General features: G+C 36.8%; 1 protein-coding gene across 1 annotated transcript in view; it reads right to left on the reverse strand.

Moving 5' to 3' along the window:
• Positions 1-5,041: 5,041 nt before the first annotated feature.
• The window catches only part of LOC132303341 (coiled-coil domain-containing protein SCD2-like), a 40,892-nt gene continuing 30,348 nt past the window's right edge, over positions 5,042-15,585 (reverse strand). Inside the window, exons 11-17 of the mRNA XM_059800567.1 lie at positions 11,754-11,870; positions 11,460-11,581; positions 11,148-11,217; positions 9,592-9,633; positions 7,332-7,372; positions 6,632-6,758; positions 5,042-5,361 (exon numbers count right to left, since the gene is read on the reverse strand). Of these exons, the coding sequence (XP_059656550.1) occupies positions 5,246-5,361; positions 6,632-6,758; positions 7,332-7,372; positions 9,592-9,633; positions 11,148-11,217; positions 11,460-11,581; positions 11,754-11,870 (635 nt within the window). The 3' untranslated portion in view covers positions 5,042-5,245. The remainder of the gene's footprint in view (positions 5,362-6,631; positions 6,759-7,331; positions 7,373-9,591; positions 9,634-11,147; positions 11,218-11,459; positions 11,582-11,753; positions 11,871-15,585) is intronic.

Consider the following 15,585-nt stretch of genomic DNA (forward strand, 5'->3'; position numbering starts at 1 on the left):
GCAGAGTTGATTAGTTGTTATGAAGCGACCAAACATGCCATGTGGTTGAAACAGTTTATTGCGGATTTAAAGGTTGTGGACTCCATACACAAGCCTTTGATAAATTTCTGTGATAATGAAGCTGTCACAAAATATGTGAAAAATGAAAAATTGACCAAGCGTAACCTTTACGTGTACGAGAAGGTTAAACAAGGTATTATTGAGGTTCCCCATATAGATACAGCAAGGATGATTGTAGATCCTCTCACTAAAGGTTTTCAGCCAAAAATATTTAAAGAGCACGTGATTCGGATGGGTATTCAAGAGTCATTGTGTTATGATGTCTGATTTCTCTATTATATCATGTTACATTGCAGTTGTTTTTTTTTCCAGTTTATTTACACCTTATGGTGATAGTTGTTTGCATGAAAATAAAGTTATGATGCATCATCATCAATATTATTATTACATTGTTGTATATGATATGTGCACGTATTATTCTTGTTGCCTGAGAGTGGTATTGCACTCATGAAGTTGTTTGGGCTATATGTGAAATTGGCACCATATTGGTAGATCCAAATATAACTACTAAAGTTTGCCTGTGGGAGTGTTAACGCTCTATGAGGATAGCTTGGGCTAGATATGAGATTGGCTCCATATCGATAAACCCTCACACTGAACAGAAGGTTGGCGGTTTGCTGTAATATGTTCAGATGACATACCGCGATGGTATGAAGCAGGAAGGATAGTGAGGTGTGCGTTTAGACCACATGCAGTTTGCCTATCTCATGAAATATAGTAAAACCACTATATTTGCTTGAATCCTAGATGGAATCGGTTTTGAGACCATGGAACTGTTTAGACTAATATATTACTTGTCTACGCATTCATGATCCACTATTGAGGAAATTTATGGAGGAGAGTGTTCTAAAGTTTCAATCCATCAATTTCGATAATTGTGTTTTCTAAATAAAAATGAGTGACCACTCGACTTTTATAAAGTGTGTTGCAATCCATAGTGTCATTTTATAAAACTTAGAGTGCATGGACCAAGTGGGAGATTGTTGGAATTTATATATATATAAATAATGAAAATTATTTTATGGTCCTATGCACTACGTTTTCTAAAATAGGATTGCAATGTGATTATTGATACTTGATGGATTGGGTTTGTACTTTCCAATTTGGTGGTCTAATTGGGAGTATGGTTTTATACCGTTGGATTGTGGTTTTCTAACTTATTTGGTGTGATTTATTTTTAACCATTGATATCTAAATTTCCATGATAGGAAGGGAAACTTAGGTATGCTTGTTTGTAGAGAAGCCATCCCCCTCTGTTGTTGTTATATATAAGGGTTTTAAAACTCTTATTCAGTCCTATCGTATCGACAACTTTCAAAAGGGGGTGAAGCGCTCTATTTTTCAAATCTCTCAAAGGGCGATAAAGAATTTTCAAAAGGTATCTCAAGTTTAATTTTTTAAGCAGGTATGAGATCAAACCCTCTCTTTAATTGATGATCAATTTTGATTTCTACTTGTTGTTTGTTAATTAAACCCAACATTCTAGTCTTAGCACTAACTAATCCTTATCATTTACCTTTCCCAAAAAAAAAAAAAAACACAAAGAAAAGAAAAAGATGAACTTTACTGAGGCTGAGAATGGACCAACTATTAAACCTGATTATATGAATGATTTTGTTCTAATGAATGTTGATGCCCTTGTGCTGTTTGAAATTGTTTTCTGTTGCTCAATCAATTATGATTAGTTCATTATTTTATGTGATGCCTTTGGCCTATTCAAAGAGTGGTGGGGAAGTACTTCTGCAAAAGGACAATGAAAGTCTTTTCTAGTATGACTTAGAGCACCTCTTATGCAAAATGATATTTCTCCATAATAAAGTTATATTTTGAGACGAGTTACACTATCAAAATGCTATATTTTAGTAATTAATGGTACATTTTATCCAAAATATTATTTTTTGACATAACGTACTTTTCATCTTACTTTTCTTATTTTAATCAGTTTTTTTGACTTTTCAGCACGTTGTACAAAAATCTAAAAAAATGTTCAACATCTCAACTTATAGTAAATTGCTATATATGATAATAGTTTTGAAAACCTTATATTTTAAGACGCTGTATAGCACCAAGGGCAGAGTCAGGAATTCATTTTAGGATTAAAGTGGATAAATTATATTTTTTTTTTTCACGCGAATAGTGAAAAATAGAACTATAATAATGTTGGAATAATAACATTTAATAATTTGAAAATCAATTGCTTTAAAATAAATAGAAACATAAAATACCGACCTTAAGAGTCCTTTTAGCAACAAATTTAATTGCCAAACTTTAAAGAGAAAAAAAAAAGAGTCTGAATAAAGGAGGAGGAGGAGGTGAAAGGAAAAATTAAAGTTATTTTTTAAAAATAATTATTTTAGTGGGCTTTTTTTGTAAAATTTTATAAATTATAGGCCTATTTGCAATAAAAATTAATTGGACCAAGAGTAAATAATTATTTCAGGGGGCATTTTTCACTTTTTTATAAATTATCGGCCTATGTGTAATAAAAATTAATGGCCATTTTCTATAAAAAAATTATTTTTGGGGGGGTGGGGATTTTGAGAACTTTTATAAATCATAAGCCAATTTGTAATTAATGGGATAGCATGGGCCCGGGGGCATGCGCCCCCCCCCCCCCCCCCTCGGCGCCCGAGGCCCATGTTGGCTCTGCCACTGGCACATCATAGTGTATAAAAAAAACAAAGTCTTCTATGTTTTGAGTTTGAGAAGACATTTGAGAGGGTTGGATGCGCTCTTAAAAAGGGAAAAAGTAACAAACATTCGAACTCATGGTTTAGAGGATTTTGTAGAAGCTTATATTCGTGTTGAAAGCCTTGTTCAGCTACATGGTGATGGTGGAAGGGATGGTAAGAAGCAGCAAACACGAAAGAAGATGATGAAGCAAAGCAATAGAAAGGAAGAGATGGTAAGAAGCAGCAAGCGCGAAAGAAGACGACGAAGCAAAACAATAGAAAGAAAAAGTAAGTCATTGTGTTCTTATTGTTATGCCTAATTTCTTTATAATTATTTATAGACATTTTGATTCTTCAAATGAATTGGCCTATATATATCTTGAGATAAGAGTTGATCTCTTTAATATTGTCTACAACACTGTTGTGTTTTATGAAGTTACATTGCAATTGCTAAGGCCACTATTAAGTTCTCACCTTCTAGCCGTATACACGGACTCTCGTGTGAGTCCTCGTCCTTGTTCATTTGATCGACTTTCCTTTTATGCCACACACTTGACGTGAGTTGTGACCGTGAGTTTATGAATGAGAGCACTATCATTATAGACTTCTCTTTACCATTATTAGGTGACAAATTGTAATTCACATGTAGTGGACTTATTGTATACATGGAATAATTATTATTATATTATAAGGTTTGGGGATGGAAGGAGGAAAGAAGATTAAAGATTTTGTCTTATAATATGCGACATGCTCTTTCTGTTGAAACAATTTTCTTGTAGTTAAAAGATATATGATCTTGATTACTGAAAGTTCTCGTTACTTCGGTTTTGGGGAAGTTGTCACCTTCAATGCTGGCATGTTTGAATCCTATTTTGCTCCTTAAAATTGGCTTAATGTTTTATGAGATTAATTTTGATTGATGACTGAGAATTTGAATGAGGTGTAAAACAGTGTTAGGAGACAAATAACACGTAATTGCTTTTGTTAGTATGCATTCGAGTTAGTCATTACTTTGTGCTTCATAAATTTGTTTTTTGCTGGGTTTTATGGTAAGGGAATGGAAATGGCCTTTGTGGATTGTTGAACACTCGTTGCAATTTTATTGGGTCACATTAGACGGTTGGATGAAGTTCATCCAACTTGAATTGGACTCAAGTATTGCTCTAAAAATTCATTCCGCTGCAAAATGGATGGAATGAAAATTCATTACAAGGAATAAAATTCTTGGCCATCACCAACACAACCACCACCACCACCACTATCGCCTTTTGCCACTGCCGCCGCCACCATCGCCTTCCGCCGCTACTCTCCGTCGCCACCATCTTTTGTCACCGCCGCTACCCTCCGTCGCCACCACCACCACCATCTCCTTCCACCACCACCACCACTTAGAATTGTGATTATCAATTCATTCCAACATCATTTTATATTTGCAACTAAATTAGAGAATGAGAATCACCGTTCCATTCCCATTCTCATTTCATTCTATGTCGGTTGATATGAGTTATATATATATATATATAAGGGTTATTATCAGAGAATGTATGGGGTGACTTTACCTTCAAAGGTTTTTTTCCCCTTCCTCTTCTATTCTTAGTAGTTGCTCTAATAAAATAATTTTCAAGGTATCGTTTGACGGAGTTAGGTCTTGATGGAGCTATGTTTTAATGGAGGTAATTTTATAAAAGGGGGTTTCAATTGATACTACAAGACACTGAAGAAACTAAAAAGGATAAGAAGCAAGCAGTGGAGAGTTGTCAGAAGAGAGAAGAATGTGGAGGTAATGGTTGAAAAAGAATGTGCGCGGAGCGATTCTAGAGCAAGATTGATGTGTGGCCATAATAGCGCACTCTTCACTCAAATACCATTTATGACTTAATTTTGTCGCTCTTACACTCTTACTCTTGAATTCGCTCTCGCTACTCAAATACCATTTATGACTTAATTTTGTCGCTCTCACGCTCCCCCTCTTGATTTCGTTTTCGCTCCCACTTTATGTAACTTAATTATAACATAACAGATTATTTTTAACTGAAAAAATAATAATAAATAAATAAATAAAATTAAAAAAAAAAAAAGAAAAAGAAAAAGATATTGTGCTTGTGCAGTCATTCGCTCCTTGGCCCTTGCAATGCTCACAAGCTCGACAAGCATATTCAATGCTCATTCAAGTAAACATTTTAGTGGTATTTCATTTAACTCACAGTGAACGTAAAGCTCAAATCCCCGTAGAAGCAAATGAGTATGTTTCAGGCCCATAGCATTCAAATTTGAGTGACTAATTTCAACTAGTTTTAAACACAACAAACTTTTAATCAAAATTTGACATTTTAATATCTCTCGGGTTATATGATACATCAAGTAAACAACTTAAAAGGGTAAGAGTTACATTCAATAGTTCAACTGATGTGATCTAGGACAAAGCCAGTACTATATATATGTGGTAACACAACCTGTGAAAGAGCCAAATGAAGAAGCTTCAACGCCGCCGCATGCTTTTAAAAAGCATTCTTTCATCTTCTCGTAGATTTTTGTGCTGTAGAACTGGAAGAGTCGATTTCCTTGCGGGATGCTTCCCAGAGTTGTTGCTCAATACCCAATTTCCTCAGCTCCACCAGACCTTGCTCCACTAACACGTGAAACACGAAAAAAAATGAGCAAATAATGGATTAAAATACAAACAGAAAAAGCGGATATACAGAACCATAACATGCAACTCTGAATTGAGCTGCTAATGCTAGGATACTCGGTGCATGACTACGAGTCTACAATACTCGAAGCCTGTCATAATTCGGGCTTCCACAATTAAAATGGACAAGTATATGTTATAGAAACACTTTCCAGTGCTAGTTTCTTAAAAGCATTTCTATTTTATACACAAATTCAAATAGAATTGAAGGGAAATGAATGTGTAACCTAGAACAAAATTGGATTTGGATTCCTAGTTCTACAAATTTTTTATGGGCTACAACTGCACCTATTAAAGCAACTAAAAGAATTATAGAAATGAGTTCAAATGGAAGAAAAAAATGTGTCTATCAAGGCTTTATTATTTCATAACCTAGACTGGCTATAATCCCATATTTATAGCCAATTCGGTAGCCTATACTCTTTGGTATGTTGAATCCTGTTAAGCCAAATTTCTCTTTCAACAACACACCGGCGGCGGGCAAAATTTTTTTCTTTCAACGACACCTTAGGGGAAAGCCAAATTTCTCTTTCAGCAATACCTTGGCGATAAATGAATCCCAAATTTATTATTTTTTTCATGAATGAGCTTGTTTCCATTAAAAAAACAAGTGCTTAGTACAATGGATAAAAAGGGGGAATATACATCATAGCACCATAGCAAACTGAAAAAGCCACTTCCAATACACTTGAAAGCAAGTAACAGAAAGAAAAATAGCACGCCTAAGACTGATTGCACAAATCAGTAACAAAAAAAATGAATCCCAATTTGCTAAACTATTTTCTTTCAAAAGTACAGAGTAGGCACAATTGTCCCTCTTTATATATAGAGGGTATTCATATAAACTTTTAGATATCATATGCAGTTTCACATTATGACTGGGTTTGACACAAGGAAACAGCCTCTTCGCATGCGAAGGTAAGACCGTACATCTAACCCTCCCCAGACCCCGCAATGGCAGGAGCCTTGTGTACTGGGTTTGCCCTTTTTATGCAGTTTCACATAAGATTCACCTATGTATAAGTTTACCTTTTTATTAGTTTAGTTACGACTGATGAATATATGCTCAAAGATATCTAAGGGTAAAAAAAAAAAATTATTTCTGTTGTAGTTTCATTCAATATCAAATATCAACTTACCAAATGGTATTCCTGAAATAAGGATTGGTATCTCTACGTTAATCATGAGGACTATAATAAGCAAAAATTACCATCCACAGCATCATGCGAAGTTGGTGACTGTCGGCTACGGCTAATCCAAAATTGAAGTCGTTTTTTGGCAATCTCCTCTTCTATACCATGGGCTTTGGCTCTTCCCCAAAAATATGTAAGCCATGCCTGTTAAAGTTATGTGATGTAAATAAAAATCAAATCATTAGCATATGAACAGGTCACTTTAAGATTAAAAAAACCAGTTATAAAGAACCACTTCCGAGTACTGCAAATGGATGTGATTTTTAACCATCACTATAAATAAACAACATAATTCTCCTATGAAAAGAAAAGAAAAAATCCCAATGTGCGACATGTTACCTTCCCAACAAAGCACAAAGACTTTCCAGATCTTTGACAAAACTGGAAGTCAGTGGAGCACAATTGAATGAAAATCACGAATTTAGTTCATAATTTGTTTACTTAATCATTTTTCATTGGGTTTTCTACGTAATGATGTCATTAATAAAAGTCATGAAGAAGTGCACCAACCCAGTTTTTGTACAAAATTTCAGAAAAAGAAAATATGACTAACAGCTACCATTAGCTATAAACTAACATGATATATATATATATATATATATACATATGTATGTATGTATGTATGTATATGTATGTATGTATGTAATATTTAAGACTCACTGGTTAAGTGTCATAAATCAAGAGTGACATGGATTAACTAAGAAAGAAAAGCCAGACCTCCTTGAAAAGAACATCCTCAGACTCCTCTGCACTCAGTTCTGCAATAAACAAGGACATCGATGACTATAATGCTACAAAAATAAGAAGCTTCAAATAAGCTTCAACTTTCAGGCTGCTTAAACATAAGATGGAACACCGAAAAAAAAAAAAAAAAGAAGATGGAACAGTAACAAAAATCTGGAGTAGCTGTGTAAATAAATGCACATGTTACATAAAAATGGGTAAAGTGCAAGAAACCCCCAACTATTACTCAAGTGCAACTAACCCCCTGGAATTACAAATAACCCCCCTGAACTATTGATTTTGTTTAATTTAAGGACAATCCGACAGTTGACTTGGTCGGAAAAATCAAAAGACATATTTGCCCTTATTTAAAACTATGTAGTTTTAAGGGTTATACAACTAAAATGATGACGTGGCAGCTAACAATCTCAACAATCAATCAAAATGGGACAACTCAACAGAACTCAGCCAACTCACCCAACCTTATCAGTTATCCACAGACCTTTCTAAAAATAATAAATAAATATGAGTTGCAACTTCTGGGGAACAATGCCAATTGGAAGGCGTCGGAGTGGCTGTTCGATGTCACCGAACGTTTTTATAACGATTAAAAATTTAATATTGAATTCGACATTGTGTTTCGGTTCAGTATCAATTGTTATTCAGAATCGAAGAGATTCCAGTTTGAAGAATATTAGTAAAAGCAAAAAAGAGACCCAAACAACTCACTCTCGATTGGGTTTATATGTTGGGATAGCTGTGGGTGATTCAGTATAAATTGTTTGAGTTTCTAAGAGTAGAATGTCGTGGTTTGATTTGTTGACGTTGAGGTGGTGGCAGTGGATTTGCAGTGTTAAATTGGTTTTATCACGCATGTATGTTGGGGGTGGTGTGTGGTTGAGCATTAATTACTTGAGTTTCCAAAGACGATAGAAAACATGGTCCACCAATTCATTCACGTCATCATTAACTACAGACAAACAGTCTACAACAGTCGATGGCGTTGGGTTTCAGATGACGAATCTGTCGCAGGTGCCATCGACCGCTCTTCCGCCAGTTGTCATCATCGTTGAAGAGGAAGTGAACTCCATGAACGATGCTAAGTGCATATGCTTTTCTGGGCCGTGCCATTGTTGCAAGAAAACATTAGTTGATACCATTAGGATTCAGTCGCATTTGAATTTGGGGATTTTTATGAAATTAGTGTTGGGTGCGTTTGAGTGTTATACGATGGGCACTGTGGTCTTTTAGTTTTCATAAGGGCAGTTTGGTCATTTAAATAAAATTGGGTCATCACGCGACCAAGCATGCACAACTTCACGGTCAAATTCAATTCACCGGTCGTCGGATTGGGTAAATTGCAACCAAATGGTTAGTTCAGGGGGTTTGTTGCCACTTTTATAATTGAGGGGGGTTATTTGCTAATAGGGTAATAGTTGAAGGGGGTTTCTTGCACTTTACCCTATAAAACTAGTTGAAACTTTGCTCTAAATATTGTCAAAGGTGTTTTGATTAGCTGAAAGAAGACCTCAATGCAGTGAAAGATTGCAACCCGTACGAATAAAATTTGTCCAGAACCAATCTACAAGAAAACTTAGAGTAACCAATATATATATATATATATATATAATATCACAAAGCGGAAATGGGTCCTCTCCTTGAGTATCTCTCTCCTGGACTCCGCAGGGTTTAATCGTGGCCCAGATTCAGCCACGTCATCGTCCATGTTGAAATTTCTTTTAAAATTGAAATTGCAAGTTGTAGTCTTGTAGATTTGAACATGGAGGATGACGTGGCTAAATCTGAGTCGCGTTGAAATTTCTTTTAAAATTGAAATTGCAAGTTGTAGATTTGAACATGGAGGATGATGTGGCTAAATCTGAGCCGCAGGATGAGCACTGCAGAGTCCAGCAGAGAGATTCTCACGGAGAGGATCCTTTTCCTCACAAAACAGTGAGATGAAGCTAACAAACTGCAAACAGACAACGGATACAAAATATGATTTTTGGGGGGTATATCAACAAATCTCTTTGGGGTCACTATCAGATATACCTTTGACGACTAAAACAACATTAGATAAAACCTGTGGTTTGCAATTGCATCTCACTTTTGACTTTAGTAGTAGTCTAATGCAATTTGCGCAATTATAGATTCTAAATTAATAGTCAATACTAAAACAACAACAAAATCCTCATTCCACCTATCTGGCATCAGCCTAAAGCAAAATGCAATAAAATATCCAAATGGAACGTACCAAACGCGTCCATATACTTTGGATCTCCAGGTGATTTAATATCTGCACACAAAATAAACAGAATTACATAAGTATTCTTGTGCATATTACTGAACCTGACGATTTTCTTTCCTTTTTTTATTCATTTTATTTCATGGCGTTAATACATAAGGAATAGGATAACAATGTAAATCATTCTCTCACATCCCCCCTTACTTGTGACCGCATCTTGCACATGGAGAGGCAAACAGATGCGAAGTACAAACTTGCAGTATAGGTGAACAGCTTCTGTTAGTTAGATAGGAAGATTTGTACCCGAACCTCACACAACGAAACTCTACAATCATGTTCGAACACCACTAAACCCAAAAATTCTTCTGTTAGAAAAGATGTTAATAAAGTATTTATATCCTCTAACACCGGACTCACAGTTATGAATTGTCCAAACATGTTCATCAAATATAGTAGGGATGATGGTGAGATTAGAACTCAAGACCTTACCCACTTTGATACCATATTTATAACTAATTAATCTAAAAACTTAAGCTGAAAAGGAATGAACCCCATATTTATCCCATGCTCTCACACCCTCCCTTACATACAATCCGTCTCAGTGAGAACATATAGAATGCAATTTGAGAGAACATATAGAGTGCAAATCGAGAGAACAGATGCAAATGGAAAGACTTGAACTAAGACCTCCCAGAACCAAGTTCCTCAATATTAGAACACCAATTGTCTCAGGCCAACGATTATTTCCATGCCACAACTGCTAAATAACAAAATATGCTTAGGAAGAAAACCATTTTTGCCAATAGCTATTACCAAACCTTAAATATAATCTAGAAGACTTCAGCAACCAAACAAGAAAAATGCATAGAATAGGCAGAAGCCTTCAAGGAAATGATGGTCCAATCGGTGGCTCGGCAAACTTGAAGCATTGGACCAACAAGAATTTTCACCTGTTGTCCATCAAATACATCACGATAGTCCCACATATTATTCAACTTTTTCGGATGCGTCTCCACCAGTAATTTTCATACTCACTGCTTTTAAAAATCAATAGTACGCCAATTGGCTCATCACATACCATATCTAGTTCAGGTTACCAGGAGAGTTTTTATTGGACACAAGAACTTTTGTCCTTCAATAACTTAGATTGATGGTTTTTTCAAAGGACAATGATAGTCTTGTAAACACAGTCACTAGGACAACAAAAGGAGGCAAATGCAAAACGCTAAACCCTAGGAAATGAATGCAAACAGGTAGGGCACCAGGTCAAAAAAAGCCCACTTCATTTCAAGAGGCCACTTATTTTGATACAACCAGTTATGATAAAAGGGATGTCCAAATGAGTAAACATAAAAATCACCATTCATGCAAAAACTTGGACTTCATAATACATACATAATATTTATGACTTTTGAGTGCCCCGTATAAAAGGGAAAACAATATTCATCAAAATCATGGGAATCATTGGTAATCTCAAAGAAGGCAAAATATATTCAACAAGGAAATTTCTAAATTAAAGCAGCTAAAAAAGGGAATCAAGCCAAAAGAAGCTAAACAAAATAAACCTGAGACGGATAGTCGAAGAGCATTTGCACGTCGCTGTTGGGCCAATGCAAGCACAATTGCACCTTCAACCTGGAAAACAGACAATTATAGTGTTAAATAGAGCAACACTTTCCAAGAAATAGATACCAAATCACTGATAAAGCAACTGCAGTTAAAGAGCATGAAGATGATGAAAATTTAAGAGAATATTGCAGGGATTGCATCAGCTTGAATGATAAGACTAATGAGGATAACCATGACTCATGCGAAAGATCGAAGACAGATGTTGATGTAAATAAAACAAAGTTTGATCTTTAAATTTAAAAAGGAACCTTCAAGGAAGCAAGCTCTTTCAAGCCCATTTCAACTGAAAGCATACTCTCAATATTTCCTTCTCCAGTTAGATCGCTTATGTCCAGAACAAGTTTGTTCGTCCTCTCAGTATTGTCCTCACCTGCTCAATGTTGCAGACGTAAAGGCTTCTCAGTTTGAAAAAAAAAAAAAAAAAGAGGGACTGCAAATAATACAAAAATATTGCCTAAACCAAATGACCACGGGGGCAACAATTTCTGGATGCCGGAAACACAAATAGATATGACATAAATTTTCAAAGAGTTGTTACTAGCCTTTTTCCCAGCATTCCTCTTTAGCTTTTTGTCCGGCAGAAATGACTACTTCAAAAGGAAGAGGTGCTAAGGAGGACCAGTACTCATGCTTCGACACTGCAATATCTGCACAGATGCCTACAAAAAGCAAACAGAACATCATTATCGAACTAATCTGGTTTGAGAGGGTCAGCTGCAGAAATTGACACATTGAACCAAAACCCAAGTAAGCTTGAAAGTAACCTCAATAACTCAAACAAATCAAAACTAAACAGAACAATAAAACAATATCAAACAGAGTACATGACACAATCAAGTAAAGCAGCGAGCAGATTTATCTTAAGTCCTAGATATCATAAAGTCAGGGTAGCGGAGTGCGTGAATCTGAACAAAAATAAAAAATAAAAACTCAAAATAATTAGAATCCAAAAATTTTGTCTTTTTTTTTTTTGTTTTCTTTTTTATTTTTTTAATAGAATCTATTAAGTTCTGGATGGTGACATTGTAAACTGGGGCAATATGAAGCATGATTTGGATCTTTTGCAATTAAAATTTGGGTTGATTTAAGTGTTATAGTGTTTATTTCAGAATAGTATGTGAAAGGTCTAGTTTTCAAAAAATAAATAAATAAATAAATAACTAGGTTTTTGCGAGTTAAGGATATTTTAATAATTTCCAAATATGTTGGACAAGGGCTATATCACTACCAGATATAAATACTTTCACAACAGTCAGGTAAGTCTCCTGTGATGTTGTGGTCTGAATTTTGTTCAGCTCGGGTCACATTGCCACTCAGTTTTGACCCAAAAATGTGTCCCGTTTTCTCTTGCGGGTCGTGGACCCTATTTAGAACTCTCTTGTAGCCCAGTATACAAGGGCATTAGAGCTTGGAATGGGTATCGTGAGAACACTGGAAATCTTAGGAAAGAGTGAGAGCCAGAGCTAGAGTTTGGGGGCTGAAACTTGTAATGTCCTGTTTTTTGCATTGTGAGATTGTTAGCATATATGATAACTACGATTTATCATATGACTTACCATATTGGTAGAGATTTGATTATGCTTTAGAATATGCTGTGATTTGATTTAGATTTGATCTAGTTTCCTTTCTTGTAATATGAGCATGTGCTCTTTTTATCTATAAATACTAGAGCTGTGAATAAGTGATTTATCCCATTCAAGCCTTTACACAATTCTCTCCTTTTTCTTCTTTTTATATTTCTACTTGGTATCAGAGCCAATGCCTTTCCACACCTTTGAGCAGTCTTTCTACTTGTGCAACAGCCACCTTAGGTTGTTTGTGACATCGTGTGACGTTGCCTACACATGTTTTTCTGTGTTGCTATCTTGTGATCGAAAACAAGTATTTTTAAGTTTTACAATTTCTTTTTTACTCTTCTAGGGTTTGATTAATTGGGATAATTGGTCTCCAACACCTAAAAGGGCTTGGGTAAAAAAAAATTTAGTCTACAAAGAGGTTCCGAATATTAAGAAAGAAGTTGTCTGGCTATATGTAAGCGGACAGCGCTCCTTAAAAAAGGTATGTATTTGGATTTTTTGGAAATGGTCTGAGAAGACTTTATTATTGTTTATGGTCTAAAGAGACTCTTTGATTTATTAACAGAATTTGTGGTGTTATTGGAGTTTTTTTATTGTCGTGTGACAGATTATTGCAGATTCAAGGTCCTCGACTGTTAATTCACTTGGCTCAAGTTATATGGGTGGTAGTGCCATTTTTCCTACCAACTCATCAGAAAATCTAGGACTTCAAATCACCACAATGAAGTTGGATGGTTCCAACTATTTGATTTGGGCACAGTCTGCCAAGATGTTCATTGGTGGCAAAGGCAAGATTGGTTATATTACTGGTTCTGAAAAAGAGCCAGCTGAGTCAAAGAAGGCATGTCCACAGTGGTTTGTAGATAACGCTATGGTTATGTCTTAGCTAGTCAATTCGATGCAACCAAACATAGTTGTTGGCTATATGTGTATGAAGACTGCTAAGCAGATTTAGGATTCAGTTCAACGCACTTACTCTCAAAGGCAAAATAATGCACGGATTTTCCAGCTAGGGCGAGATATCACCAGGATTTCTTAGGTTGACTTGACAGTTTTAGGTTACATCTCGTGCTATTTAGGAGGAGATGTCATATTATGATTCCTTCCACTCTTTGATGGATCCAGATGATGCAGTTTTATATGCAGGGATTGTGGAAAAAAATCGAGTGTGTCAATTTCTTGTTGGGTTGACCGACGAGTTTGAGTATGCTTGTGTTCATTTATTGGGCTTATCTTCATTCCCTACTCTTAAGGATGCATACTCCTATATGTTGTTAGATGAGAGCCGTTGGACTCATCCATTAGGTGTTGCTTCTGTTGATCGTTCTGATATGGCAGTTCGGGTTCCTAACCTTTCAGGAACTGCACCATCCCAGTCGGTGCAGAGCTTTACCACCGGTCCTCTTCTGGGACGACAACGTGGACAGTATGACCATTGCCAAAAAATTGGTCACATCAAATCTCGTTGTTATGCTCTACATGGACACCCACCGCAACAGAAACAACAGCCTCGATCCTCTGCACATTATGTTACACAACCAGTCTCGTTGTTAACTCCTGACAACTCCTTTACATCTTCTGCCATAGTTAGCTTGACTCAAGTTCAAACAATTCTTCAACCATATGGAGGCATCATCTCAGCTAACCTCCATTTATGCCCACTCAGGTACTATTGCGTCTGCACATAGCGTATCTACATCTTCGACACCATGAATCATTGATTCTGGTGAAATCCTCTGCTACTTTCCTTGGCTTTTCTTTTTTCTCTCTTGTTATGCGGTCTTTCTTAGACGTGGCTCGTCTTCCACGACTGTTTCAGGGTGGGTTCGCAAGATCTGCTTCTACGTACAGAGGGTTTTCAATTTTCTTGGATGATGACTCGGTCGATAAGAGGAGATGATCTGAAATCATGTTTGGTGGGAAATTTCGATAAAGATGTAGGTGATTGTGCTCAGATTGTAGCTTGGGTTCACATGTTTGGAAGGTCTCGCCGGCGATAGTTGTGGCGCCCCTGCCGGATTCTTTGCTTCTTTTTCGCTTTCCTTCTAAGGCAAAGGCAGAGAGAGTGCTTAAGAAGGGACGTCGTGACTGGGGCAAGGCTTCTCTTCACTTGGATTTGTGGAATTTTAGGGTGGGATGCTATGAGGTTTTGAAAGAGAAAAGGCTGAAGAAGGTAACATTGTACGGCCTTCCTCTTCACCTGTGGAACCACGCTCTCTTCGTGACGGTTGGGGATTTGTGTGGAGGTTTCATTTGGGTTGACGCTGATGATACTATTGATGCTGAGAAGGTTCGCATCACTGTGTCGGATGGCCATGCTTGCACGTCGTTCATTTTTGTTCATGATGATCGTTTTTGCTACAAGGTAGCTGTTTGGGAGGATACACATCCTCAGCTCGTTCCAACAACTGACAGTTTGGAAGGGGGGGATGGGTCCCACTTGCTTAAGGAGAAGGAGTGGTTGAGATGGGAATCCATGGGTAAGAAAGGGATGGAGGAATTTCAGAGGTGGAAGGAGTGGAGGGATAAGCTTTGGGAACGGAACATAGCTTGCTTCAAAAGGATCTTCACTCAGCGAAGGAGGGTGAGTACTGTGTCTTCGACGGTTGGTGGCCAAAACTTTGGTCGGCGGGATTTACAGAGGGGTGGAGGTTTGGCCGTCAGGCGTTTTTGCAGGGATGGGAACCACGATCCCATCAAGGTGTGGTTCATGCGCATCCAGCGCGTGGGTGGGGGAGTAGAGGTGATCATCCACATGGTTGGCACAGGGGAGAGAGTCGTTCGAAGTGGATTCCAG

The sequence above is a fragment of the Cornus florida genome, unplaced genomic scaffold, assembly GCF_030987335.1.
Source record: "Cornus florida cultivar Cherokee Brave unplaced genomic scaffold, ASM3098733v1 CherokeeBrave_3.0.0_Hap2_Chr04, whole genome shotgun sequence".
In the NCBI taxonomy this organism is placed as follows: Eukaryota; Viridiplantae; Streptophyta; class Magnoliopsida; order Cornales; family Cornaceae; genus Cornus; species Cornus florida.